The sequence below is a fragment of the Misgurnus anguillicaudatus genome, chromosome 24 (assembly GCF_027580225.2).
Source record: "Misgurnus anguillicaudatus chromosome 24, ASM2758022v2, whole genome shotgun sequence".
In the NCBI taxonomy this organism is placed as follows: Eukaryota; Metazoa; Chordata; class Actinopteri; order Cypriniformes; family Cobitidae; genus Misgurnus; species Misgurnus anguillicaudatus.
In genome coordinates, this window is record NC_073360.2 from 38,624,852 (window position 1) to 38,652,500 (window position 27,649).

A 27,649-nucleotide genomic window follows, 5' to 3' on the forward strand; every position below is an offset into this window, starting at 1 on the left:
TCTTAAATGTATAAACACTTAAAATACATAAGTAAAATTGTATATAATAAACATTAATTTGTGTGAACAAGAACTGGCAGAGCTGTAGAGCAAATAAGTCACAATGATAGAAGTCTAAGTGAACTGTAGTGCAAATAAACATATCTATGAAATGTACATGTTCAACTGTATTTCTTGAATGTATAAACATTAAAAAAATAACTAAATAAAATGGTATATAATAAACATCTATAGGTGTGACCCAAAACTGGCAGAGCGCTCCTTCTGTGCTCTTCTTTCTCTCTTCTGTGCTTCGCTTTCAATTTTTTCCCTTTAGCATCTTTTGATAAGAGGTACATCTCCAGAGGTTCGTCTCGGCCTGTTTTCTTTTGTTTAGATTGGACCTTGTCACGGCTGGTGCTGGATGATCCTGAAGACGTGCTTGCTGGGGCCTCCTCACTTTTGCTCACATCATTTTAGCAGAAATATTGCTATGAACACTGTAAAGATAAATTTAGTTTTCATCAGAAACAATCTTTCACACTGAGGGCCATGCCACGATATCCATGAGGTCAATATTTGATTACAAATGTAATTTAGATTCATGGTATTTTATCTGGCTGAACAAATGCAGCAGATGTTACCTATACACAAATTAACCACCTAAAACCCCACCTTTGGTTTGGCTTGCATTTTAGATTTCTCCAAGCTATTTGGGGTTAGGAAGAAGCAATGAATATAATAACCAAATATTTTTCTTTGAACATGAAGCAGTGTAATTGTCCACGTTTGTGTACAACAAGTTCCAGTTACACACAATGAAATACTATGGTGCAAACAACAAAACATGTGATATCACGGTGTACAGGGAACATGCCATGGTATGAAGTGTTCAATGTCAGTGCATTACATATCGTAATGTAATGCACCAATAATCATTTTTTATTACTTGCACAGTTATAATGTAGATTTGCACTACTGGTCTGTTCAATACATTACTGGACTGTCTATTTCATACTCCGTTCATTTGCACTGCTGGACTACTTGAATTGCATCGTTTGCACCCCTGTGTACTGAATATTAGAATAACTATTCACAATAATTTAAGCCATTGCACTCTTAACTGACTACAATACAAATTCATTCATGCACTACTTAAATATTAATTTCACTACTGTTCTGTTTAGTTTATTATGTACATATCCATTTGTACATTTCTGTATATTATGTTCATAGTACCACCCATACATAGTAAGTGTTTACATCGTATTACATAATCCTGCACCTATGCAATTATTATTGATATCCTGCACTTTTTATACTGCTTTTGCACTTCTGGTTAGACCTTAACTGCATTTCGTTGCCTTGTGCTTGTGTAATGACAATAAAGTTTAATCTAATCATATGGCCCACACAGCTATGTATTGTAATGTTCTAATGTATATATGTTACCTTCGAAATTCAGTCGATGATGTGAGGAACTCCGACACCTTCATAAACCTCCACAGCCTCGATGCATCTTCTTTGTGTGTTTACCTGTTCCACGTGCTCCGCAAGACCATTTTGTCATTGAGCGCCACCAAGTCGTGTTTTACTGGAACTTCAGCAGCGCCAGGCACGTGAACAAAAGCGCCAATTTCATTGGTCGGCCAACTTTTAGCGCGCCGCGTCAAACCAAAAAAACGCGTCCGAGGCGTTTTTCTGAAAATGACGCTTTTGCGCGTCGCGCTTTTCGCGTGGGTGTGCGCACTCACGTTGGCGCTCGTTCTTGAGTCACGAGACGTTAAACGTCGACGAAAAACGCGCCCGAAAAACGTCCCGATGTGTAAAGACCTTTACAGTCCCTTTAAAGATTTTGAATAAGAATATAAATAAGTAGATGATTTAAAAACATTGATTAAATATAAACAGAAGTATTTCTTATTAGTTCAGCAGTTTAGGTATCAGTGTTGGTGTGACAGTCTCAAAGATAAAAAGCCTTTACAGTTAAAATCTATAACTGGATGTTTGCTTTTTAAATGTTTCTTTAAACAGCACACACAAAAGACACTGAGCAGCAGGTGTGTCATGTGAATCTTATTTAATTAAAGAGGCAAGTTAGTTACTTTAACTATTATTAGAAAGCAGGATGTTTAGTTTGTTATCGCTGTTCACTTTTACTTGACCCTACACTCAAAACAGAGGAACATAACAGTAATCAAATATTTATATGTACTGAGATTAAATATGATTCATATAAAAGTGTAAATTTAGATAATGAACTCAAACACACTGATTTAGACTCACTACTACTGCTTGGAAAAAGTCTCATTATAAACCATATCATGTGTGACTATCAGAGAGATGATCTTACTGCAGCCATTCCAGTTTACAGTCAGGATTCTTCAATACATCACAGATCTGCATCACTCCTGAATCTCCAATATTACTATTAGACAGTCCCAGATGTCTTATGTGTGATGGGTTTGATGTCAGAGCTGAAGACAGAGCAGCACAACCTTCATCTGTGAAATTACAACTCACCAACCTGTAGAGAACAGAGACACACACTTCACTTTCAAGGTTCATAACAAACACATCAGATCAACATGATTATTATTAAAGATCATTACAACTTGTTTATAAACACAAATCATAGTTAAATTTTAGTCTGTCATCTGGACTAAACCATTTCATGTCTAGTCATGATTAGAATATAGGGCTTATTCGCAAACACCGGAAGTCGCTAGCCGCGGCCATCTTGTTGACATAACATCTGTCCTGCCCCTAGCCGCACGTACATTTGAGTCGAGGGGAGCAGTAGCCTAATGGCTTAATCTCGTCTGTATTAAGAGAAGATGAGCTTGATTATTGTGGAACCATATCAAATAGACCCAATAGCCTTAAGTAAAGATCCGTCCTTATTGCCAGCCGTAACTTATCCGGATATTTATAACTATATCGTTCATACAGTATCCGCATTCATCATACGAGTACTGAAGGGCCGTTCACATTATAACTATAACGATAACTATATCATCGTCCACATCACCAAACAATATGTTTATGCTAATTCGCTCACGGCACTCGCGCAAATCACTTTAATATTGCTTGTAATAAAAACTTTAGCAGATGTCCAGTACACGCTGCGTTTCGCGTAACTCTAAACAGTGAATCTAATAGTTTGTTTAATTTCTTACCTTTTGGCATAACAGTTAGTTAATGTAATAGATTAAAAAGCATTACGTAGTCAATTTTCACAGTAACTGGAGGTAATCTAATGTTATAGACCTCAGCAATGAGCTTACTGTCATTTTAAGTGGCCGTGCACTTGAAATTCAAATAGATTTTAATCGCTCAGAAAGTGATCGCTCAGAAAGTGATCCCAATGATGTCGTTCATTGTCTCTGTATCGTTATAGTTTTGGTGTGAGCTCCGCTATTCTGTTTAATATAAAACGACCTATTATTATGTTCATATAGTTATTAATACTCATTTAATAACAGTCTCAATTTATGGCAGCTTATTTGAAAGAGCAGTTTCAGCCACTGCTTAGCTAACCATATGTGATCAAATTATGGGGACAGACTTGGCTGTGAGGCATATATCCCTAAAGTTACCTGTGGTAAAATGATGGGGACAGACTTTGCTGTTGGGAGTCTCTCCTTCGCTGGTCAACTCCTCTGTCTCCTGCCTTTCATGTTTTCTGACAGTCGGTATCGCATAAAAACTAATTCCGGGGTTCTTTTTGTTGTTGTTAAAACATCCGTGTATTACACCACACACCATCGCGCGGTTTAAAAAAAAAATTACACCGATAATACCATGCATAATACCCACGCTGCCTCGCTTGTCAATTGACAGACTTACAGTTTTATGTCAACAATATGGCCGCCGCGAACATTGATGACGTAGATCGAATAAGCCCTATATTAAGGGAATCGAATAAAGAATGAATTTAAACAGCCAAGCATTTTAGCCTTCTCAAAAAGTCCTTAAAAGAACAGTATGTAAGAAATTTATATCAATTAATCATAAAATGTCCCTGATATGTTACTAGACATTAAGAAATCATTTTCATTTCAAATACTTATATCACTGACAACAGTGGTTGGTCCAGGATATTGTCATTTAAAAAGTGGAGTTGCAGCCCTCAACTGATGTTTATGTTGTCATTTTGTGTATTGGCCACCAGTTGCGTGACTGCAGTACCAGTTTTAGCCACAAGTTTTGTTATTGCAATACCAGTTTTGGCCACAATCCTACATACTGTTCATTTAAGAATACATGGAGGCAGCTCAATGCTAGTTTTATTTCCAGCCAATTATGTTACAGATTTCCAAAATTTTAAGGGGTTGTTTAAATTATTTAATGTTTCTATGAGAATGTTATCTGCTTTGGCCTCTCTAATAGCCACTGTGCACAAATTGCACCTAAAGAGCAGCCAATCAGAATCCAAGCTTGTTTTTCTGGCTTTTGCCCAGGCCTTATTACTCTCATGAAAAGAGTTGGCTAATACTTTCTGAGGGAAGCATGCTTGTCAACAATTTCTTTGAAACCACCATAAAAAAATTCCAAGCATTTTCAACATCAGCAATAAGATTCATATTAGCCCAGTGTTTTGAATTTAAAATGTCTTAACTCGTAAGGATCTGGATCACAGGTCATTTCACCCGAGATCAATCCGCACGTAACAGCCGGAATCACTCACTGTTTCACAAAACGACACAAGTCATAAGCTGTTTCCTCAAGTTCACGTCAGGTAAAAGGTTGTAAGTAAATGTTAATTTTAGACTACACTAATTGGCAAAGACGCATCACTCGACGTTTACATATATATATTTACCTCTTTATATATATATATATATATATATATAAAGGTGTGTTATGTTATGTGTCTGAGGTGAGGTATTTTAGGTAAGATTACCTGGATATAGGGTTGGTTTACCGGACAGGGTTTAGGATTCGGTCTTAATTATAATTGGGATATTTTTACAAACAAACCTTATAAAATACAATACTGGTGTGCATTTTGAGAAAACGATAGCACTCATATGTTAAGAGATGTCAGCATTTTAGTCAGTGATAAGCCCTGTCAGAGAAAACCGCCCAATAGTGTTTAATTATGTGTGATGTCTGAGGGAAATTTGGCCTAACATTAACGTTATTTTAGGGAATTAAGTCTTTCAGCGTCAAGCTTTATTATATTAAACATGTATTTATGTATAGACGGTTTCAGTTGTAACAACATAAACAAGCGGCTGTGGCGGTCCGCAGTAACTTCCGGTAAACTCCGCTAATAATAAATAACAACAAAGTACTTTAAACGTAGTTTATTTATATAACAAGCAAAACAACACCACATAGATTACCTAGGAAACCAAAACATTTGTTATTTTTGACGAGGCATTTGTTCAAGAGATCAGTTCAGCAACTAGTTAGACCATTAAAAAAACGAAACCGGAAGTAAGGTTAGGATCCAGACGTGTATCACGTGCGTCCGATGAAACCGTCTATATGTGTGTATTTATATTCCTCTGTTTATCAAACCAAAGCGGTGATGATGTGGAGAAGCAGACCAGAGAGATACATGCCCTCTATTTAGAGAAGACTTCATTCTGTATGTTCAGTCTGTATGATAAATGAATAAGTGAATTAAAAGCTTTTGTTTTCATGTGACTGAACATAATTTTGTTAACAACACCAGCATAAATTATTTGATAAAAAATTTTAAAGAGTTTATTAATAATTCCCAAATAATACATATTAATTAAAGTAACACATAAAACATTGAGTAAATACTTACATTTTAATTGACAGAGTCTTTGCTGTAGGTTTTTAAAGATTCAACTGATTAAAATATTTTAGTTGAATGAACTATAAAGCTTGTTGAGCAAACATACTTTTTTATATTTGAGTCAAGTTTGGGCCAACTAAAAAACATAAATCCAGGTAACACTTTGGAGACAGAAATTGAGTGAACGTAAAATCTCTGTTGAACTAGTTACTAAAAAATAATTCATTGAGCCAACAATAATTTTTTTACAGTGTAAAACTTATTGTTAGGGCTGCACGATAATGACAAATATGCGATATGCGATAGTTCTGTTTGTTGGTGCGATGCGATATGCCTTGTGATATGTCTTTCTAAGATAAATACTATTTTTTATTCGCTTTTATTTTTATCATTTCGATAAAAGTGCCTCTCTTTCTATTCCTCTCTTGCAGGTTAAAAAAACTTAATCCTTCATTATTTCAGATTATGACGGATTAAGCTCTTTTAATTTAACAAAGAAGGTAGCTTATAACCAATGTTAATGCCAAGCCCATTGCACTGAACGAGCAATTATATCTCAAAAGGTCAAACAGTCATTATGTAAGCTGACTCTACATACTTAATATAGACTTTAGATATAAAAATATTATAATAATGGAAGAAATTTATAACTTTATATAAACAAGAGTCAGTTTAATCGCCATAGAAACCGGAGGCACGCTTGCGAGACTGCACATGCGCTATAGTGCGATAGCGCTGACTGTCTCTGTTCACGGCCTGCCTTTGATGGACTCGGGTTTAAACAGACCCGGTACCTAAAGTAATTAAAATGGGACCGACTCGGACCCGACTGACCTTTCAAAATATAGACCTTAGACATTACATTATTACTATCCTTGTAGTATGTTTTAATCTTAACCGCTGTACTCTGCTTCTTATTTTGTCCACTGATTTTTCTGTGTTTTCTCCTGCTTTTAATGTAAAGCAATTAAACAATTGTGAAAAGCGCAATATAAATAAATTGAATTGAAATAAAAAACTCAGAAACAGTTTTACATTGTAGAAGCAGCAGAAGGAAAATAAACATCTCAAACATTTCATAATTACATCACATAACATCATATTTTACCATACCATAGTTTCTCCAATTTACAGTCAGGATTCTTCAGTACATCAGAGATCAGCTTCATTCCTGAATCTGTAAGTTTATTCCTAGACAGATCCAGATCTCTCAGGTGTGATGGGTTTGATGTCAGAGCTGAAGTCAGAGCAACACAACCTTCATCTGTGATATTACAATAATGCAACCTGTAGAGAACAATGACTTTATGCAAATTATGCAAAACTACAAAGTTTGAACACAAACAGGGTCATATGCAGGATTTTATAAATACGAGGTCCATATGTGTATTTTTCTATGGCATGCACCCCAAGAAAAAAATTTCTTATTTCTCTGCTCATATAAGTTAAACATATGATTTTTAATACATCAGAAAACCGTGTTATGAATCAAATAACTATAGATTTCAAACCATTTCAGTATGCAGAAGACGTGTTGGTTATCAAGAATACATTGTAATAATTATTTAACTATCCTGGGCACACTGGTCTGTGTCAGTAAATTAAACGTAGGCTAACTGAATATAGGATCATTTTAGTGAACTAACATAAGGCTACCAAGAATGGGTCTCATTCATGAAACATTCGTAAATATATGAGTAAATATGTGAGTGATTTGCACGTAAACAGACCTTCCAGAAAACTCTCCTCCTGATTTGATAATTAAAAACAGTTAAATGTGTGTATGTGTTAATGAATTCCAATCAGTCGTAAATGGGATGCTCGTGCACGCTCATTCTCAATTACCATAAATCCCGCCCATTAAATCCGACTGATAACTATATATACTGGCATCATATTAAGACACCAAATTTTATTTTCAAGAATACATAGTGGCGTATAAGGTCCTAAAAAAGAAAGCTTGGTAGCACATTACAGATGCTGTAAATGGAGTTTCATCCGTTTATCGAACAGTCCCAGAAGTGAAAAGAAAATGGTTCGACATGAAGCTTGACTGCAAAAAACGAATTAGTTCACTTTGAAAAAATCGTATTCATACTGAGGACCACCGTCATCATCATCGAGCATAATTGGAATTGATGAAACCCCTTCAGCACAATCAGATGGTAAGGCTACAGTTCACAAATTTTTGGGCCAGCTGACATGGTAAAATAAAAACATAATTTTAGAGAAAATACACAAAGTAGGTTACATTTGAGCAGATTTAACTTTTTTTAAAGACAAAATGCCAACTGTGTCTGCCCATGAGACCACTGAAGCGGCAACCGGATCCATTCATCTTACGGCCCCTGAACTGGTATTTCCAGCAGCATTCCGCAGTTTTACCTCTGCACAGAAGACAGCTTTAAGTCATGAAGTGTTGGATAAGCAAGACAAAATTTGTCAAGCTGTGCTAGCAATAAATTGCACATTAAAATGCAATTAAACATAAGAAATAAAGCTTACTGAGACTATCTTGTGTGCTTGCTTTCTTAGAAACATAGAATTAGTTCCTGTCGCTTTGCAAATGCAGCAAGAGGTATGTCTGTTTCGTATAGGCAACCTTGGAGTCACCATACCATGATCAGGTCTAATTATATCCTCTGGGTCTGGCAGACCATGTTCCATGGCAATGTTGTGTAGAACGGAGCAGGCAAATTTTCTTTGGCAACCTTTTCTGGTCTGTATAACAATGTACCACCTGATGTGTCTAAACACCTTCAGCGCCCCTTTAAAATACTGTTTGTGCGTTCAATAACTGACCGAGATTTTGCGTGTGCTTCATTGTATGCCATCTCCTGCAGGCTTTGGGGATTTATCAATGGGGTCATAAGTAGGGATGTGCATTCATGTCATTTTTTCATTTCGATTAATCCATAGGTCTAAAAAACGAGTACTCGATTAACTGGGGACAGGGCAATTAAAGGGCGGGGCGTATACATCATGGTGAAAATGAAAATATTTTCATTAAAAACACTCAAATAAAACTTAATTTTAAAGAAACTATGACAGAACAATGAACACATACTAGATTATTAATGACTGGAATAGGGCTGCAACGATTCATCGAGTTACTCGATTAAAAAAATTCCTCGAGGCAAAAATTCTGCCTCGAAGCCTCGTTAAATTCCTATGACGCGCACTACACGCGCCGAGATCTGATTCACACGGACCGTTGTCCAATGTTCAGGAAGTACATCATATCGCGTGATACATTTTGAATTAGTTGTCGCGACGGCGGAGAGAAAATATGTCCAAAAACGGCAGAGAGAGAATGTCTAAAGTTTGGGATCTTATCATTAAATTACATTCAGCATCTGAACCGAAAACATCCACTGCTGTTTTACCAAGCGTCTCTGAAACAAGGTAACGTAGCTTCCGCTGATTTTAATCCCATACTGTATTTGTAGCGATGTCATTATGCAGTTTGACTAGATATGATGTTTAGCTTTAATGTTCTTAAGTACTAAACGTATTCACGTTCAATTGCAAGAGAGTAGCTTAAAAAAGAAGCTCACACACACGCATGCAACCTTGTCTCTCTATCACGCGAGTCAGACCGATCGCGCAATGCATCACATATGCTTAAACTTTTATGTAGCCACGCAACAATAATTTCAGCTGCATGCATTCACTGTATACAGCGGGACGTGATGTTGTGATTTTTCCAACGGATTTTTACCCTAAAATGCACCGCAATGCAAGTGATGCAAACCAAATGCAGCCTTCTATTGAAAATAAATGTATGTATTTCTGCCGTAACAAAATGCAATGAAGCAACTGAACGTCTGAGTGGGGTTTCACTCTTCCTCACGCACAGCACGTGTGCACACACAGGTTGTTACCATAGCAAATAGGCTCTACCCAGAAATGATATATTATTTGTTAGTAATGATAAATGCTGCAGGTGTAGAAATGTACATACACCAGATATTTACTTTGATGTAAGGGCTAGATTACAGCATGAAACTTGTTGTGCATATTAATAAATTAAAGTGCTTAATTGTTGGCACTGGCACTTATAAACACTAAATGGGTAAAAATTTTAATAAATAGGCTTATTTTTTGCAGCCAAATGCCAAAACCTCTGTTTTGTTTTAGAAATAAAAGCCAAATGCTTCAACATTTTACAGCCACGTCATTTTCGTTATGCATTATTTGTTTTGGTTGTTTAAAAACACACACAAAATTTTATTACTCGATTAATCGATCGATTCAGTGCTAGATTAATCGATTACAAAAAGAATCGATAGCTGCAGCCCTAGACTGGAATGTTTTTAACAGAAATGTTTTACAGCAGGGGTCTTCAACGTTTTTTGGGTCGCGGACCCCTTAGATGAAAGAGGCATGGAGCAGGGACCCCTTAATAATAAATGTGTAAAACAGAGATATTTAAGTAAGCAGTAAGGTACGAGAGGCTGCCTTTTCGTATTAGGCACAACGCAAAGTGGAGTGAAGTACAACTGATGACTAATCAGAATCAAGGACTGGAACTGTTTTATATATAGAAACAAACCATATTGTCACACAGCCATGATACTTTATTAACATGCATCTTTTTTTGTTAAAGTAGAGTTTGTTTTTATATTAATATAATAATAATAATAAAAATAAAATAATATTATTTTAAGGTATTTGCAGTGTAATATATTTTGATTTTACTGTGAATTAGACAAGGGCTTTCAGTTTATAAAGATGACTGATCATGGTGAATGGCACAAAGACTCTATTCTGCTGGGGATAGACATTGTGCTACTTTATAATTTTGAGGTCTGCTGCCTTGCTCGTGTATCGTTATTGTCACGAGTTTGAGTAACGCAGGTTTATTTTCTGCATAGCTTAATATCAGACTCAGGAGAACAACATGCAACGAGTCCGCGCACTTCTCTTTGGGGCAACTTTTTGAGAGACGGATTTCAACCTGACTATGAATCTTGCACAAAGCACCATCACGGCGCGCGTTTCATTCATTTTTAAAATCGAGCGATAGTTTTGTCACAGTTTAAAATGCAGACGCGGTGTGGTGTAATTTGCCTGTTGAATTAGCGCATTACATCTGAACCGCGTGAAACAGCCGTCCAAGTTCAGAAATACAGATGACACATCATGTCGCAATGATTCTAAAATGACATTCTGAAAGAAAGACACACATAAAATTTACCTGTTTTATGATGACATTTCTGTCGCTACTGCTGCTTCCTGAGTGGACATTTATAATCTTTAGATATTTTATTTTGGTCCGCTGGCTAAACTGAACGCGCGCCTTCAAACCTATGCGGCCACGCACGTGCACAACTTAAAGGGGACATGTAACGTTTTGTACATGTATTTTAAAATTTTAACCAAAAAATAGCTTGTAGTTAAACATCATTTGGCGGACCCCCTGCAGTTCCGTCACGGACCCCCTGGGGTCCGCGGACCCCCGGTTGAAGACCCATGTTTTACAGGATTAGCTGCGTGATGAAGTGAAACTAAAGGGTTAATAAACACAAACCGAAGCGCTTTCTATATCATGCACTATACATAATATTAAAGCAACACTATGTAGTTTCCATGTAAAAATGACTTACAGCTCCCCCATGTGGTTGAAAAGTGCAACAGTGCCTGGTATCAGACACTCTTCTGCAGGCAGGGGGAGGAACGGGGCTGTGTGCTCTACCCTCCACCGCCACTTTCAGAGTGTGCATGTAGCAGCTAGGAGGCTGCTCAGGTTGCAGCAACAGTACAATTTGTCCAGTTAAAAGCTGTTCTATCATTCGCAAATTCAGAAATATGACAGCAAACAATGTTACTGTTACACAGAGTTACTACAAAACACGTGCGTGGCGCGGGCATAAATAGCATTAGAGAGGGAGAGAATGCGTGAGTGTGTGTGGGAAAGTCATGATAAACTCAGTCGTCTTCTCTAGTTTCCATCTTTTTCTATTCTTTAGCATTTTAGTATCATTCAGTAGTGTTTTAGTTATTCTTGTTTATCTTTTGTTATTAAATTCCATTTTATTACCACTGTGTCTTCCTTGTGTTGATAATAGAGTTAAAGGGTTCTACAAGCTGGTCCGAATCTCACAAAATCCTTCAGATAAATTAGATGACAAACTCCCTTTAATTTACATATTTTCTTATTTGTTGAATGATCTATTTAGATCATTTCTATTGTTAAAGTGAAATTCTTTAGCTGGTGCCCCGAAGTAGAGGAGGGAGGGGTCATCTGACACACACACTTGAGGCACACTACTCAATGTTTGCCCGTGTGAAAATCACTAAATTAATTGGTGCCCATGTCAAAATGACTACAGTGTCTTGAAAAGAGGAATTGGCAAAAATTCTTGCTGAACAATGTGCAGGTCTGATTCAGAACTACTGAAAACGTTTGCTTGAAGTAATTGCTGCCAAGGGAGGTTCAACAAGCTATTAAATGCAAGGGTTCACTTATACTTTCCTCCAGCACTGTGAATGTTTAATGTGTGTTTTCTTCTTTTTTATTTCTTAACCCCATTCCAGCATCTACGGCTATATTCATGGCGAGAACCAGGTAATCCATACACAAGTTTTATTCAGACAAGTTGATTCATACACAAGTTGGGGGAGGGACAATTTGGTATCTCTAATGTGCCTTACTTGCATGTTTTTGGCCTGTGGGAGGAAACCGGAGTACCCGGAGTAAACCCGTGCTGACACAGGGAGAACATGCAGAAACTCCACACAGAAAGGCCCCCTGCCCTAGCTGGTGTGTTTTCAAAAAGTCACAAGAAACTAGAATTTTTGTGTGTTGTCAGCTTGTACACATTGTATATGTCTACTGTTGTGACCTAGATGAGGATCAGATCACATTTTATGGCAAATCACTGTAGACAACAAGTTCATTTCTAGGGATTCACATACTTTTTCTTGCCACTGTAAGTACTATTCGGACAGGATTAGTTTTACATAGAGTAGTTGGGTATATTTTTATCAGAGCTTCTTAGTGATTTTCTCAGAACTTCTTCAGTAAAGATTATGGCAACTTTTACCCTCTGTAAAAAGGTCTGGAGAAATTACTTTAAGGAATACTAATCCCGTGCGACTAGACCAGCTGTAATTTTTTTGTAATTTTTGTAATTTCTTGTAATTTGGGTCAAAAGCAATACTCAGAGGCACGGAATGGTTTCTGAAACTCAAGTGCTTTCCAAACCGAAATTAAACACAGTAGGTGTGTTCGACTTTATGCAGGGCTGAGCAGACTGATCGGCAACTGGCTTAAAGCAGTTCATGCCAATTTAGCATCAATGCTAAGGTGTAGGCCCTACGCAGAAGTACAATGAGCCTTTTACACTAACTTTAACTAAGCCTCAGTACATGTGTGGCTTTTAGAGAGCTGATCTTACCTCAGTATCTCCAGATTACAGTCAGGATTCCTCAGTACATCAGAGATCAGCTTTACTCCTGAATCTCCAATATTATTTTCACACAGATCCAGATGTGTCAGGTGTGATGGATTTGATGTCAGAGCTGAAGTGAGAGCAACACAACCTTCATGTGTGATATTACACCTGCTCAACCTGTATAGAACAGAGACAAACAATTCAGTCTCTTAGATCACAACACACACATCAGAACAACATGGATTTTCTTTTGTTAGTTTATTCACTATTTATTGTTTTACAGTTCATTATAAATCGTAAGGTATCAATAGTAATTAGGGTTGGGAAAATACACTTATATGGCAATGTGTCATACGAAGGCATCAAATATCAATAATAAATTCATAAAACAATATGCTCTAAATAGATTACTAATCTACCGATGGTCTACACAGCCTGCATGAACTTGCAATCAAACAAAGATTTAGCCATGAGAAGATAAGGGGTCATTAGATATTGCATAAATGAAAGATAGAGAGAGCGGGATAACTTATAAATTAATACCAACATTACAGATATAACGGTATAGGTATAAGAAAGGTATAGGAGTAAATGTATCTGTGCCCAGGTCAAGAAAACTGGATAGAAGACAAGAAATATGTAAAGAATAACAGTATTTTTACAGATGTGGCCTTTAATGGCGCTTTTCCATTGCATAGTACCCCACGGTTTGGTTTGGTTTAGTTTGGGTCGGGTCAGCTTACTTTTGGGAGCTTTTCCATTGGGTGCAGTACGTAGTACCCGATACTTTTTTTCGTTACACCTCGGTTGGGGTTCCAAGCGACCCGAGCTGATACCAAACGTGACGCGAAAACACTGTAGATCACTGATTGGTCTGAGAGAATCGTCACGTCATCGCTATAATGTAAAACATTAGCTTTACCTCAATGCTAGCTTCGCTTGCGCTGCCTCAAGCAAACATGTTGTCATCTGCTCGCTATAAGTTCCCAAACTCCCATTTTAGCGATGAAAAATATCCACATGTTGAGAATCAGGAATACCATAACAGTTTTTTCCAGACTTGCAGTTTGTGGCGGAACATTTGCGACGAGCACGTCAGTATTATATGCTTTAATGCAACCTAAATGAGGCTCCGCGGAGCGCCGTCGGCTGACGCCACGGGTGTTTGAACAGAAACTGTCATGTGAGACATAGGTATAGTGATAAATGTGCAAACATCTGAATGTGGTGGTCAATTGCCGCAATAGTTAGCCTGTCTGGAACCGAGTTGACTTAAACAACTATAATGTATGACACTTGCATTACATGTGTCACGCTAATAGAACTCTGTTTTTGTCTCCCTGTCTCGTCCTCAACCCCGAGGACAATGAGACAAACAGACCCAGTTCCTGTTGCTGTGAAGGTCATCGCACCACTGATCTACTGGCTGTCCTTCACCGTGATGCCTAGCCGATGCGCGACCAACGACCACCGGCTGAACCAGTTTAATCCACTTACCCGCTTCCTATCCCTACCGTATCTATATATACATATATATACATATATAAATCTCTCCCAAGGGTTTTTGTCCTTCTAGGATTTTTCCCACCGGGTTTTTTCCCTAGGGGGTTTTTAGTCCCAGGGAGAGTCAGCCAACTTTGGCTTAGCCTAGCACTTTACTCTATATGTAACATTATTAATACGCTTGCTTGTACGGTTTAACCTTAGCTGCTATGTTCTACTGCTTATATTATCTATTGATTTTCTGTGTTCTCCTTTACATCTACTCATGTAAAGCTGCTTTGCAACAATTAACACTTGTGAAAAGCCGGGTTTTTACATTTTAATTCAGGAGCAAAAATCTGCCTTTAAATTTGACAGGAATAAAGATTTGTTATTTATCATGATAATTATCAATATCGACTGATACGGAAAAAAGTTCTTGATAATTTTTTTGGCCATATCGCCCAGCCCTACATTCATAGTGAAATTACTAACAACTCTACTCAAAGACGCTCTGAGCAGGATTCCAACCAGCAATTGGTCCGTCATGTGAGTCTAGGCCTCCGAAAGCCCGGGCACACTTCACCCTCCACGTTCTGTCATACGGACAGGTGTGCGCAGGAGACGGAGACGGGCACGTAAAGCACGCAGAGCCAGGGCTCAAAAGTGCAACCAATTTGGTTGCACATGCGACCTAATTTCTCAATGGTGCAACTTAAAAAATATCTCAGGTCCGGTGCGACCAATCATTCGATGGAAAAAGCTGTGGTCCAGATGTACGTGTGTGTACGTTTTAAAATGCGTGTACGCTCCAGTCCGACAGAGAGAAGAGCAGCCTTGGTCCGTCAGATAAACAGAGTGGATGTAGCCACGGATGATAAGAGAAGAGGAAAAGAACGATAGACCACTTTTTTGTTAGGAATGTTAAGTTAAGGCATGATCTGTCCGAAGATCATAACCAATGCTCGTACCACATCGTACCAGAGCTGATGTGACGGGAGGTTGAAGACGGCATTAGGTAATGATCATCTTACAACCGAGCCAGAGCATAATTCTTATTAGGGGTGTCACGATTCTCCAAATCCTCGATTCGATTATATTTTCGATTCTAAGGTCACGATTCGATTCGATCCGATTCTCGATTTTTACATATTTTTATATGGCATATAATTTAGACAAAAATGATATGCCATTATTTATTATTATTATCATTATAATACTTTAACATTAACATGCACATTGCACAACTCGCATGGGGGTTTGTGGGCTTCACTTAACGCGAGAGCTTGTAGAGAGAGGATTCCTTCTTGCACGCACATGGACTATGCGCGGTTGGCAGTTACATGGATTGGGCGGATGACGTGACGAAAAATAATATTTTAATTAAATTCGGGCGGGTGCCGGATCGACTGCTAGTTATTAGCTCTGTCCTTCTAAGCATGCGACATCTCTGTCTTTCATAGTGGCAGCCTCAGAAGTTCAAGAAAAGAACTGAAATGAGACGGTCTAGCCTTCTGAGGACCCAAAATTTGCGTCACCTGCTGCACACGCCCCCAGTAGCACCCACCGCGCCTGTCAGCAGAAAACAGCGGAGACATTTCTGACTTATTAAAATAAATATGTAATCAGAAAAATATTAATTTATTTTAGAACATATGACACATTGATGTAGATTAATCTATTCAACAGCATATCAAATAATCAACCTAGAAATATACGCAACATAAACAGAATAATATTAACACAAAACATAACTTATAATACTAAAACAGTGACAAGAAAAAGTTTTCTAATAAATACACACTTTTATTTAATAAAGCTTTTAATTGTTTGGGATATCCTCGGCTGTTAAGGATACATTCGTTCTATCATTAACAGCGCGGAGAAATGAGGACGCATTTTGACATAGCTCTTATCAACGCTGGCCAAGGAGGAACGTGGCAAACTCAAAAAATGAGAATTAAAAACAAAGGAAATAGAATGTCAGAAAGGGTTGCCTGGAATAAGTTTTACAACGTGGTAAATCAGGATGACACCAGTGCAGGCTATGTAATTCGTGCGTTTAATTTAGGCTATTTATTTTTTTATTTATTTTTGTCCCTGTGCGCCGATCGAAGACGGAGTTCACTGCTGATATTCAAGAGGTTTCTAGTCTCGCGGAGTCGCGGCTGTCATCAGCAGCGCCTTGCATCGCCCAGTCAGCGGATGGCGGGCGGGTGCAGTTTTGAAAACTGGTCAGAAACGGTGGTGCGCATGGATGGTGGACGGATGATGAGTTTTGTTATGCGGTTGCGGATGAAATAATAGTCCATCCGCGCATCTCTAACATGGACTTAATGCACATGGACTTAATGCGCGTGTCCTGGACTCATAGAATCTGAAATAAATCCAGCATAAAAGGCAGCTGCACTTCTCTCTGTCTCACGTGCACGTGCTCGCATCTGTCCGAAGTCTGAACATAAACTAAAGTAGTAATCCTTATGTATTTGTTCAGTTTTATGCGTTTCATGCAAGCTGAGGCAAACTATCCTTTTGTTTAAAATATAACTCGCTGCATCTTTGCGCCTCCCTCACTATCGCGCACGTGCAGAGAGCTGCACTCTGTCCAAAGTCAGATCACTGGTAATCCTGTTTATGATATGCATTTCAAGGAGTTGTAGCAATACATCCCTCGTGTTTAAAATATGATCGCGTTCCGCTGGACAGATGTTTTTAAAGGCATCTCAGAGTTTTTTTTCCTCGCTTGGCAAGCCGACCGGACGTGAAATGGGAGCGTGGCAGCATCGACGATCCCATTTTTTAATTCGAAGTTCGAAGCTGTGACTTAATTTCGATCGATTTCGATTTGAAATGGAAATCGTGACACCCTTAATTCTTATAAAGAAAATGATTTGAACGTAAACCCGAACACCAATGATGTCGCGTGCGCCCAATTTATAGAAAAAAAGCCAGGACTGCTGTTTCATCATAATTACTTCCATATAAACTTATAACTATAAAGTATAAACTTTTTCGGCATTTGCTGTATCGCTATTACCACCCTGCCAGACTGGCTGTCTTAAATATTATTTCTCTAACTTTATTCCTTGATTTGCGTTGTTGACTCAGAAAGAGACATTAATCTTTAAACATTTAACGTTCTACTTGAGTTTTTTTTTGGACATCCCTTTGGAATCACTGCAATCATATAATCAATTTATCAGGTTATTATAAATAAGCGCAGCGCGTATGAGTGTTCAAAAACTGCTGACCGCTCAGCTGTCAATCTGCAGACCCTCACAAAGTTTCACATTAAATGATAATATATTTGCCCAATCATGGCCCTGTGCTTATTTTTGTCAATGTTCTGCATGAAGATCTTTAAAGACTTCTACTTACTTCGCGATTTGCGGTGCGGCCGGTCGCAGTCTTTATGTCAAACGGGTATGAAATAAATTGATGCTGATGTCGGATAACGGGTCAAGTGTAATTTTTATCGCGCGGATGCGGGTTATCAAACAGGACTGTGCATGACTCATATAAGGAAATGTAATGAAAGCATGAAAATTATAAAATAGTCTAGCCTACATGTTTATATTCTGTACATTATACCACCATGGGCGCTAAACTGGGGTGCAACCAGCTTATATATTTGTATTGAATGTAGGGCTGAAACGATTCATCGAGTTACTCGATCAACTCGATTCAAAAAATTCCTTGAGGCAAAAATTCTGCCTCGAAGCCTTGTTAAATTCCTATGACGCACACTACACGCCCCGAGATCACACGGACCGTTGTTCAATGTTCAGGAAGCACATCATAGCGCATGATACATTTAGAATTTAGTTGGCGCGATGTTGGAGAGTAAATATGTCCATAAACGGCAGAGAGAGAATGTCTAAAGTTTGGGATCATTACATTCTTATTACATTACATTCAGCATCTGAACCGAAAACATCCACTGCTGTTTCACCAAGCGTCGATGAAACAAGGTAACGTAGCTTCCGCTGATTTTAATCCCATACTGTATTTGAAGCGATGTCATTATGTGGTTTGACTAGATATGATGTTTAGCTTTGTTTTTAAGAAGTAAACGTATTCACGTTCAATTGCAAAAGAGTATAGCTTAAAAAATAACCCCTTCACACACATGCATGCACCCTCGTCTCCCTCTCACGCAAGTCAGACCGATCGCGCAATGCATCACATACGCTTAAACTTTTATGTAGCCACGCAACAATAATTTCAGCCGCATGCATTCACTGTATACAGGGGGACGTGATGATGTGATTTTTCGAACGGATTCTTCACTTAGAATGCACCGCAATGCAAGTAATGCAAACCAAATGCAGCGTTCTATTGAAAATGAATGCATGTATTTCTGCAGTACCAAAATGCAATAAAACAACTGAACGTCTGAGTGGGGTGTCACTCTTCCTCACGCACAGCACGTATGCACACACAGGTTGTTACCATAGCAAATAGGCTCACCCCAGAAATGATATATTATATGTTAAAAGTCTAATGGTAAATGCTGCAGGTGCAGAAATGTACATAAACCAGATATTTACTTTGATGCCAGGGCTAGATTACAGCATGAAACCTGTTGTGCACTTTAATAAATTAAAGTGCACTTCTTAGTTGTTGGCACTGGCACTTATAAACACTAAATGGGTAAAAATTTTAATAAATAGGCTTATTTTTTGGAGCCAAATGTCAATACTGTCAATGTTTTTTTAAGAAATAAAAGCCAAATGCTTGAACATTTTACAGCCACGTCATTTTCGTTATGCATTGTTTGTTTTGGTTGTTTAAAAACACACACAAAATTTTTATCCGATTACTTGATTAATCGATCGATTCAGTGCTAGATTACTCAATTACAATAAGAATTGATAGCTGCAGTGAATGTACCACTGGATGAGGAATAAAATATATTTTCACACATATTTTCACACATGGCCATGTGTGTTTGGATTTTGTTTTCCCTTTATAATAAAAACCATAATTTAAAAACTACATGTTATGTTTACTTGTGCTATCTTTTATTAGTGTTTAAAACTTTCATGATTTGAAACATTAAAGTGTGACAGACATGCAAAAAATAAAGAATAAGGCAGGGGCCAACACTTTTTCACACCACTGTAGATGTTAATAGTGGTCTGTGAGAGTCTCTTGTTAGTCATCATTAGTTTAGTTTATTGATGTTTATTGTTTTTCAGTTCATTATAAATCATAAAACATTTATCATAAAAATCATAAAATATATATTTGTTTTGAATCTTTCTCTACTGAAAAGTGTGCCTGTTGTTTGTCCCTCTCTAAAAAGTCCATGTCAGTTTACTTGCGCCTTTTGGTTCTGATTATGTCACGTGATTATGTTGAATCAACTTTTCCCCCACACCTACTGCTGATGTATCTGCATACTGATCCGATCTCTCATTGACTTAATATATCCTTTACATTTTGGTGTGCGTTTGTTTAAGATAAAGTTTTTGTTAAAAGTCCATGTAAGGTTCGATATTAAATGTATTTTCAGTTTGTCACACCACAGAAAAAAGTGTTATTAACCATCCAGACAAATTTGATTGATTAAAAGAACTACCTAGTAAATAAAATAAAATAACTAATAGCGCTTTTCCATTGCATAGTACCCCACGGTTTAGTTTAGTTTGGGTTGGATCAGCTCACCTCACTTTGGCGTGGTTAGCTTTTCCATTGAGTTTACTATCACTTCGTAGTGGGAGGGATTTTAGGCGTGTCGTTATATTTACGCTGCCTACTGCTGTGACATCAAGTGAGAGCATTGTTGTACATTCCCATTCATTCATTTATTTCCCAGTCTGCCACAAAATTAAAATTGGCCACAACAAATAGATGTTTGCACATCGCTTTTATAACTACCTCTGTCTCACATGACAGTTTCTGTTCAAACACCCGACCCGTGGCGTCAGTCGACGGCGCTCCACTGAACCTCATTCAAGTTGCATCTAAGCATATAATGCGGATGTGCACGTCGCGAATGTGCCGCCACAAACTGCAAGTCTGGAAAAAACTGTTATGGTGTCCCGGATTCTCAACCTGTGGATGATTTTCATCGCTAAATGGTGTTTGGAAACGTATAGCAGAACACAGATAACAACATGTTTGCTCGAGACAACGCAAGCTAGCAGTAAGCTAAAGCTAATATTTACATTATAGCGATGACGCTTCTCTCAGACCAATCAGTGACCTACAGTGTTTTCGCGTCACGTTTGGTATCAGCTCAGGTCGCTTGGAACCCCAACCGAGGTGGTACGAAAAAAAGTATCGGGTACTACGTACTGCACCCAATGGAAAAGCTCCCAAAAGTAAGCTGAACCGACCCAAACTAAACCAAACCAAACCGTGGGGTACTATGCAATGGAAAAGCGCCATAAGCCTCAGTATATGTGTGACTATCAAAGAGATGATCTTACCTTAGTATCTCCAGTTTACAGTCAGGATTCTTCAGTATATCAGAGATCAGCTTCACTCCTGAATCTCCAATATTATTATAAGACAGATCCAGAACTCTCAGTTGTGATGGGTTTGATCTCAGAGCTGAAGTCAGAGCAACACAACATTCATCTGTGATATTACAATAACTCAACCTGTAGAGAAAAGAAGAAAAACGTGAGTTTGGAAGCACTTGAGTCTTGGTCCTCTTTCTCTAAACTTACATGATTGTGTCAGAAATCTTGAGGTTGTATTTACTTTATGTTTCGATAAACAGATTTGTGCTTTGTGAAAAATAGCTTCTTTCCGTTAAGATCTATTGCTAAACTCAAGATGATGTTTTATAAGGACATTAAGAGTTATCCATGCATTCATAACATCAAGGTTGGACTACTGTAACTCGCTCTATCTGGGTTTGCCTGAATCAGTATTACTTTGCTTGCAGATGGTACAGAATGTGGCAGCCAGACTGTTCACCTGCACTAAACAACATGAGCATTTTTCACACCGGTGCTTGCTTCTCTTCACTGGTTACCGGTTTAGTTTCACATTGACTTAAATGTTGCATGGTCTTCCTCTACAATACATTTGCGATCTTTAAACTCTGCTCTTCATCTACTTGCTTTGTTTTAATGCTTGAAGAATTCATAATGTGTGAATAAATAAAGACAGAAAACACAACAAACACACTAAACACTTAACTCTGTATGACATCTGAAGATTTGTGAGGTTATTCTTCATTATTCAAATTTTTAAAGGTGAAGTGATGGTTCACACTTACTGAACTGATCTGTATTCACAAATCACAGGAGACAGCTTCTGAAGAACTTTAAGTGGTTCATTTTCTTCATATCCATAATCTTCTACATAAACAAACTCCTTTAGATTAAACTCATCCAGCTTCTGTTCTGATGTCAACAACACAAAAGCTACAGCTGACCACTGAGATGAAGAGAGTTTGGTATTTTTTAATGTTTTAGATTTAACATAATTTTGGATTTCCTCCACTAGTGAATGATCACCCAGTTCATTCAGACAGTGAAACAGATTGATGAATTTCTCTGGTGAAAGATCCTCACTGATCTTCAGTTTAATGTATTTGATTGTTTTCTCATTGCTGTGAGAGCTGTGATCTGTCTGTGTCATCAAACTTCGTATGAGATTCTGATTCGACTCCACTGACAAACCCAGAAGAAAACGAAGGAAAAGATCCAGATGTCCATTTTTACTCTGTAGAGCCCCATCCACAGCATTCTGATGTAAGTTAGATAAATTAAACTGAAAGAAGGTGTCAGAGAACAGCGGTGTTTGATCATTTATAAAAGATATGTGCACATAAAGAGCTGCTAGATGTTCCTGAATGCTCAGATGAACAAAGCTGTAAACTTTCCCCTGATACAAACCAAACTCCTCTCTGAAGATCTGAGTACACAATCCTGAGTACACTGATGCTTCTGATACATCAATGCCACACTCTCTCAGGTCTTCATCATAAAAGATCAGATTGCCTTTCACAAGCTGCTCAAAAGCCAGTTTACCCAGCTTGAAGATCATGTCTTCATCTTTCACTTTCTTCTCATAGTCCTTCTGATGTTTGATGTTTGTCTGAATGATCAGGAAGTGTGTGTACATTTGAGTGAGAGTCTTGGGGATCTCTCTTCTCTCTGCTTCACTCAATATTCTCTCTAGAACAGTGACTGAAATCCAGCAGAAGACTGGGATGTGACACATGATGTAGAGACTCCTGGATGACTTCAGGTGTGAGATGATTTGATCAGACAGACTCTCATCACTGATTCTCTTCCTGAAGTATTCCTCTTTCTGTGGATCACTGAAGCCTCGTATCTCTGTGACTCGATCAACACACTCAGAGGGGATGAGATCAGCTGCTGCTGGTCTGGAGGTGATCCAGATGAGAGCAGAGGGACACAGATTCCCCTTGATGAGGTTTGTCAGCATCACGTCCACTGAGGTTGATTCATTTACATCACACAACCTCACACTGCTGTGAAAATCCAGAGACAGACGACACTCATCCAAACCATCAAAGATGAACAACACTTTATATTTATCACTGAAGATTTCCTTTTCTTTTGTTTGTGGGAAGAAAAGATGAAGAAGATCTAAAAGACTGAGTGTTTTGTCCTTCATCAAATTGATCTCTCTGAAAGGAAGTGGAAATATGAGGTGGACGTCCTGATTCTCTTTCTCTTCAGCCCAGTCCAGAATGAACTTCTGTACAGAGACTGTTTTTCCAATGCCAGCGACTCCCTTTGTCATCACACTTCTGATGTGTTTGTGTTGTTCAGGTAAAGGTTTAAAGATGTCATTACATTTGATTGGTGTCTCCTCTGTTGTTGTTCTTCTGGATTGTATCTCAATCTGTCTCACCTCATGTTCATTACTGATCTCTCCACTTTCACTCTCTGTGATGTAGAGCTCTGTGTAGATCTCATTCAGTAGTGTTGGGGGTTTTCCCTGCTTTGATGGTCCCTCCCATAAACACTTATATTTCTGCAGCAGATTTCTTTTAAAGGTGTCATTCCCCATCAGCTCCTGTAGTGCGTTTATGTCCTCATGTTCAGTATCTGTTTGTTCTAATCTGTAAAATATTAACAACATTGTATGATTAATGAGTATTTTTTAACAGTGTTTTAGTTGCTCTGAGTTGATCCAAAACTCCAAAACATTAACTCCAAAAATACTGAATCAAAACACAGACTTTAAATGTATTAACTCTTTCCCTGCCAGTGTTAAAAAAAGTTGCCAGTCAGTGCCAGCATTTTCTATGATTTTTTACAAAGGTGTAATGCCTTCCAGAAAATGTTCTTCTATAAATAAACATACAAAATACAAATGAAAGAACAATCTCTCTGCTTTCAAAAGAATTGTCCTACCTTCATTTGTTCCCATTTTATCACCTCTCAAATATGGTTAGGTTTCTTTAAAAATACCAAATTTAGAGCAAATAATTGTGTTTTTGTGAAGGATGTTTGATAGAGAACAGATTTAGAGCAACCGTTTGTCCTAAGGCGTTACTTCCGGGTTTTATAAGTTGGGTAAGAGCACCACCTGGTGGATAATAGCGGAAATACGCATTGCTGATGGCAGGGAAAGAGTTTAAAAACAATTATACTATGACAAGAAACAAATCAGTTAAATGTACAGTTAAGTTACATTTATCTGCATTTTCACAATACATATACTGTAGTGTTATAAAGTCGGAAAGCACTCATGTGGCACCCAAACCTGTCCCCCAGCAACACACGCTGCATGAAGCTAAACACACCTCACATCACTGAGACACTTTGCACTCATAGAAAAAGGTACATGAATGTGCAAAAGTTGTCACTGGGGTAGTACCTTTTCAAAAAATACACCTAAAAGGTGCATATTGGTACATTTGAGGAACATACTAATAAGTCTTGGAACTCACTTGTTTTTTTAAATATATTTTTTCCACATTAGAATAGTAATAAATTCGTCCAAACTATGGCATAACACAATTGTAACTGTGGGAATTACGTTGTGACTAAAAGCATTCAAAATAAATCAAAACCTTGTTATCATCTGAAGTGCAGTCACCCTTTGCCTTGAAATTGCAAAACCGTACATGTGGCATTTTTTCAATAAGCTTCTTAAAGTTTCACCTTAGGATGAATTTTAAAGAATACTGAAGGAGTTCACATTTAGTGTGGGCTAGTGATGTTAAACGATGACCGATGGTTGCCCTTATCAACGTCAAAAGGTAAAAGTTGTCGGTTATAAAAGTGATCTCTAAATTAGGCTATTATATACAGTGGACTAAACTCTACTACAGTTATAGTCATCTCTATCCAAGATATTTATGAGTGAAGTGAACAAATCCCTCACACTCAGTTTTTCATTTCTGGCCTGTTTGTACTTAAAAAAACAATCACAAAACTTTTGGCACGAGGTCACTGCGTTTGGTTTCGCAGCTCACAAAGTTTGCGAAAAGTAAATGCTTAAGGCTATTTTTTTATAAATTTCTTTATTCGAAAAGTAAATAAAATACAGCAATAGAATAATTAAAATTAAAGTCTCTACTGATTGTATTCCAAATGATTAATATTTACGTCTTTTAGGCTAACAGTAAAGTGCAGATTAAGTTTTGTTTCTGTAAATCCTCAGATATTATTTTTACCACTTAATTACCTGTAAGTTTTGCTTTGTAGAAAGCATTTCTTTAAAGTGAATTTCATTTTGTATAAATTGTATCTTAATTTTAATAAATGTTTCATCAACCAATTGCATCTATTTAATAAATAAAAAGCAAATATAGTAGATAATATAATAACCGGTCCGTGCATGAAGGTGCCGGCACGGCGCATTCACTTGCATTGCATTGTTTACTAGAATGCACCTCATAAATGAATAAAACTCAGCGTAGACATATATGCCTCATACATTAGCATTAAATATATTTGCTGCAATTGTTCGAGAACAGACAAGGGCTTTCTCACACACACTGAGTTAGATCGGCCTTGGCCGGTGTGTCTTTTACGCATTCTTAAGGTGCCTGTTTTATCCATTGGTTTTATCGTGTTGCAGTCTATTAGGCAATATTCCGCATAAGATGGGTTTAGATTTGGAAATACATTACATCTATATTTCAGTGGTAACAGATATGGTGATGATGATCATCCTCTTTCTTTATTATTGTTAGCACTACCTCAAACTAAAGCGCAGTCTTTCGGAGCTGTCATTTTCTTAAATGAGCCGCGGCAATTTTCAAATGAGCTTTACAAACGCCTTTATTTTCAAGTTCAACGCGATCACCTTGTACCTAAACCATTTCAAAACTAAGCAGCCATTTGTCCACCGAATCGGCGCCGCATTTGCAGGACTCATGTTCCACACTGTAGGGGATTTAAAAAAGTGTTGTGAGCTGTGTGTGTGTGTGAGCCAGAGACAGAGAGCGCAGAGAGATGCGACAGAGTTGGGAAATTGCAGGCACGGCTCGAAATGGCCATTATTTTAAATAGCGTAGCATATTTTAAACTAATAGGCCTATCGGTTAACCGGTTTCAACCAGCTAATGAGGCTCGGTGGCCGGTCAAGAAAATGTTTAGTTTTCGCCATCCCTAGTGTGGGCTATTATTGGCTGCTTTTCTTTCAATATTCAAGTCATCTATTTTAATTAAAAATGTGTTCTTTAATAACCAAAATGAATCAGTTTGGCACAGTTATATATATATATATATATATATATATATATATATATATATATATATATATATATATATATATCAATTTCAATTTTCAATTTAAAGAACTTTATTGGCATGATTGTGTCACTTACAATATTGCCAAAGCATACACAAAACAAGAAACATACAATAACACAATAGTAGCAAATATTAAGGTGCAATTAAGCTAAGGTGCTGGGTGATGGATGAAGTACTACTGCAAATAAAATAAAATAGAATCAGAGGATATTTACAGTACAGTCTTTGAAATATAAATATTTGAAGTATACAAATGTACATATACGGAGGCACATGAGAGGTAGAATAAAAGTACTGTACAAGATCAGGGCTGTAGATTATTTCTGATGGTGTGTAACTGATAAATGAATTTAGCAGCAGCTGATGGGTGTCTGTCTTCCCCCAGTAACATCTTCATTTGATCTGAATCTGAAGAGCTATGAAACTCTGGTATGAGCTTTGAGATTTTGTCAAAGTGTTTTTCTCTAAGCTCTTTATATTTACCACAGTAAAGGAGAAAGTGTGTCTCTGTCTCGATCTCATCACTGTCACAATGGACACAGATTCGCTCTTCTTTTGGGAGCCATGTTTGTCTATGTCGGCCTTTCTCTATTGCCAGACTGTGATCACTGAGTCTGTATTTAGTGAGGATTCGTCTCTGCTTTACATCTCTAACTGTGGAGAGATATTCTGACAGACTGTATTTTCTGTTTAGTGCCCGATAACATTCTAGTTTACTTTGGTTTTTACTTTCATTATCCCAATGATCCAAATATAAAGTTTGACTTTCTTTATTGATTTGGTTTATTGTGGTTTGTTTGCGTTCATTAGTGCTGGTCTGGAGTCTTAGAGCCAGTTGACAGATGGGACTGGTTTTAGGTCTCTTCTCTTGGGTTTTAAGGGTTTCATACTGAAGTGTGTTTGGGGGACTTGAGTTTAAGTGTGACCAGAATTTAAGGGAGCGTTTTTGGATGTGTATTATTAGGGGGTATCTGCCTAATTCAGCCCTGCATGCATTGGTTGGTGTTCTTCTCTGAACTCTTAAAATATTTCTACAGAATTCAGCATGCAGGGATTCCATTGGATGTTTGTCCCATTTGGAGTAATCCGTTAGGCATTGTGGACCCCAAACCTTACAACCATACAGAGCTATGGGCATTATTACACTATCGAATATTTTACACCAGACTGTAGCAGGAATGTCTGTTTGTTTAAATTTGCCTTTGATGGCATAGAATGCTCGTCTAGCTTGGCTCTAGCTTATATATATATATTAGGGCTGGGTAAAAATATCGATTCATAAATGCATTGCAATTATTTGTTTCTCA

The 27,649-nt window shown here is 37.7% G+C and overlaps 1 protein-coding gene across 6 annotated transcripts in view; it reads right to left on the minus strand.

Annotated features, from left to right (window-relative positions):
- Nucleotides 1–27,649, minus strand: part of LOC129438607 (uncharacterized) — a 247,281-nt gene that overhangs the window by 83,159 nt on the left and 136,473 nt on the right. For all 6 annotated transcript variants that reach the window (XM_073862949.1, XM_073862948.1, XM_073862945.1 and 3 more), the window contains 5 exons: nucleotides 21,875–23,695; nucleotides 21,075–21,248; nucleotides 13,159–13,332; nucleotides 6,869–7,042; nucleotides 2,333–2,506 (listed from right to left, as the gene is read on the minus strand). In XM_073862949.1, coding sequence (XP_073719050.1) covers nucleotides 2,333–2,506; nucleotides 6,869–7,042; nucleotides 13,159–13,332; nucleotides 21,075–21,248; nucleotides 21,875–23,695 — 2,517 coding nt within the window. The remainder of the gene's footprint in view (nucleotides 1–2,332; nucleotides 2,507–6,868; nucleotides 7,043–13,158; nucleotides 13,333–21,074; nucleotides 21,249–21,874; nucleotides 23,696–27,649) is intronic.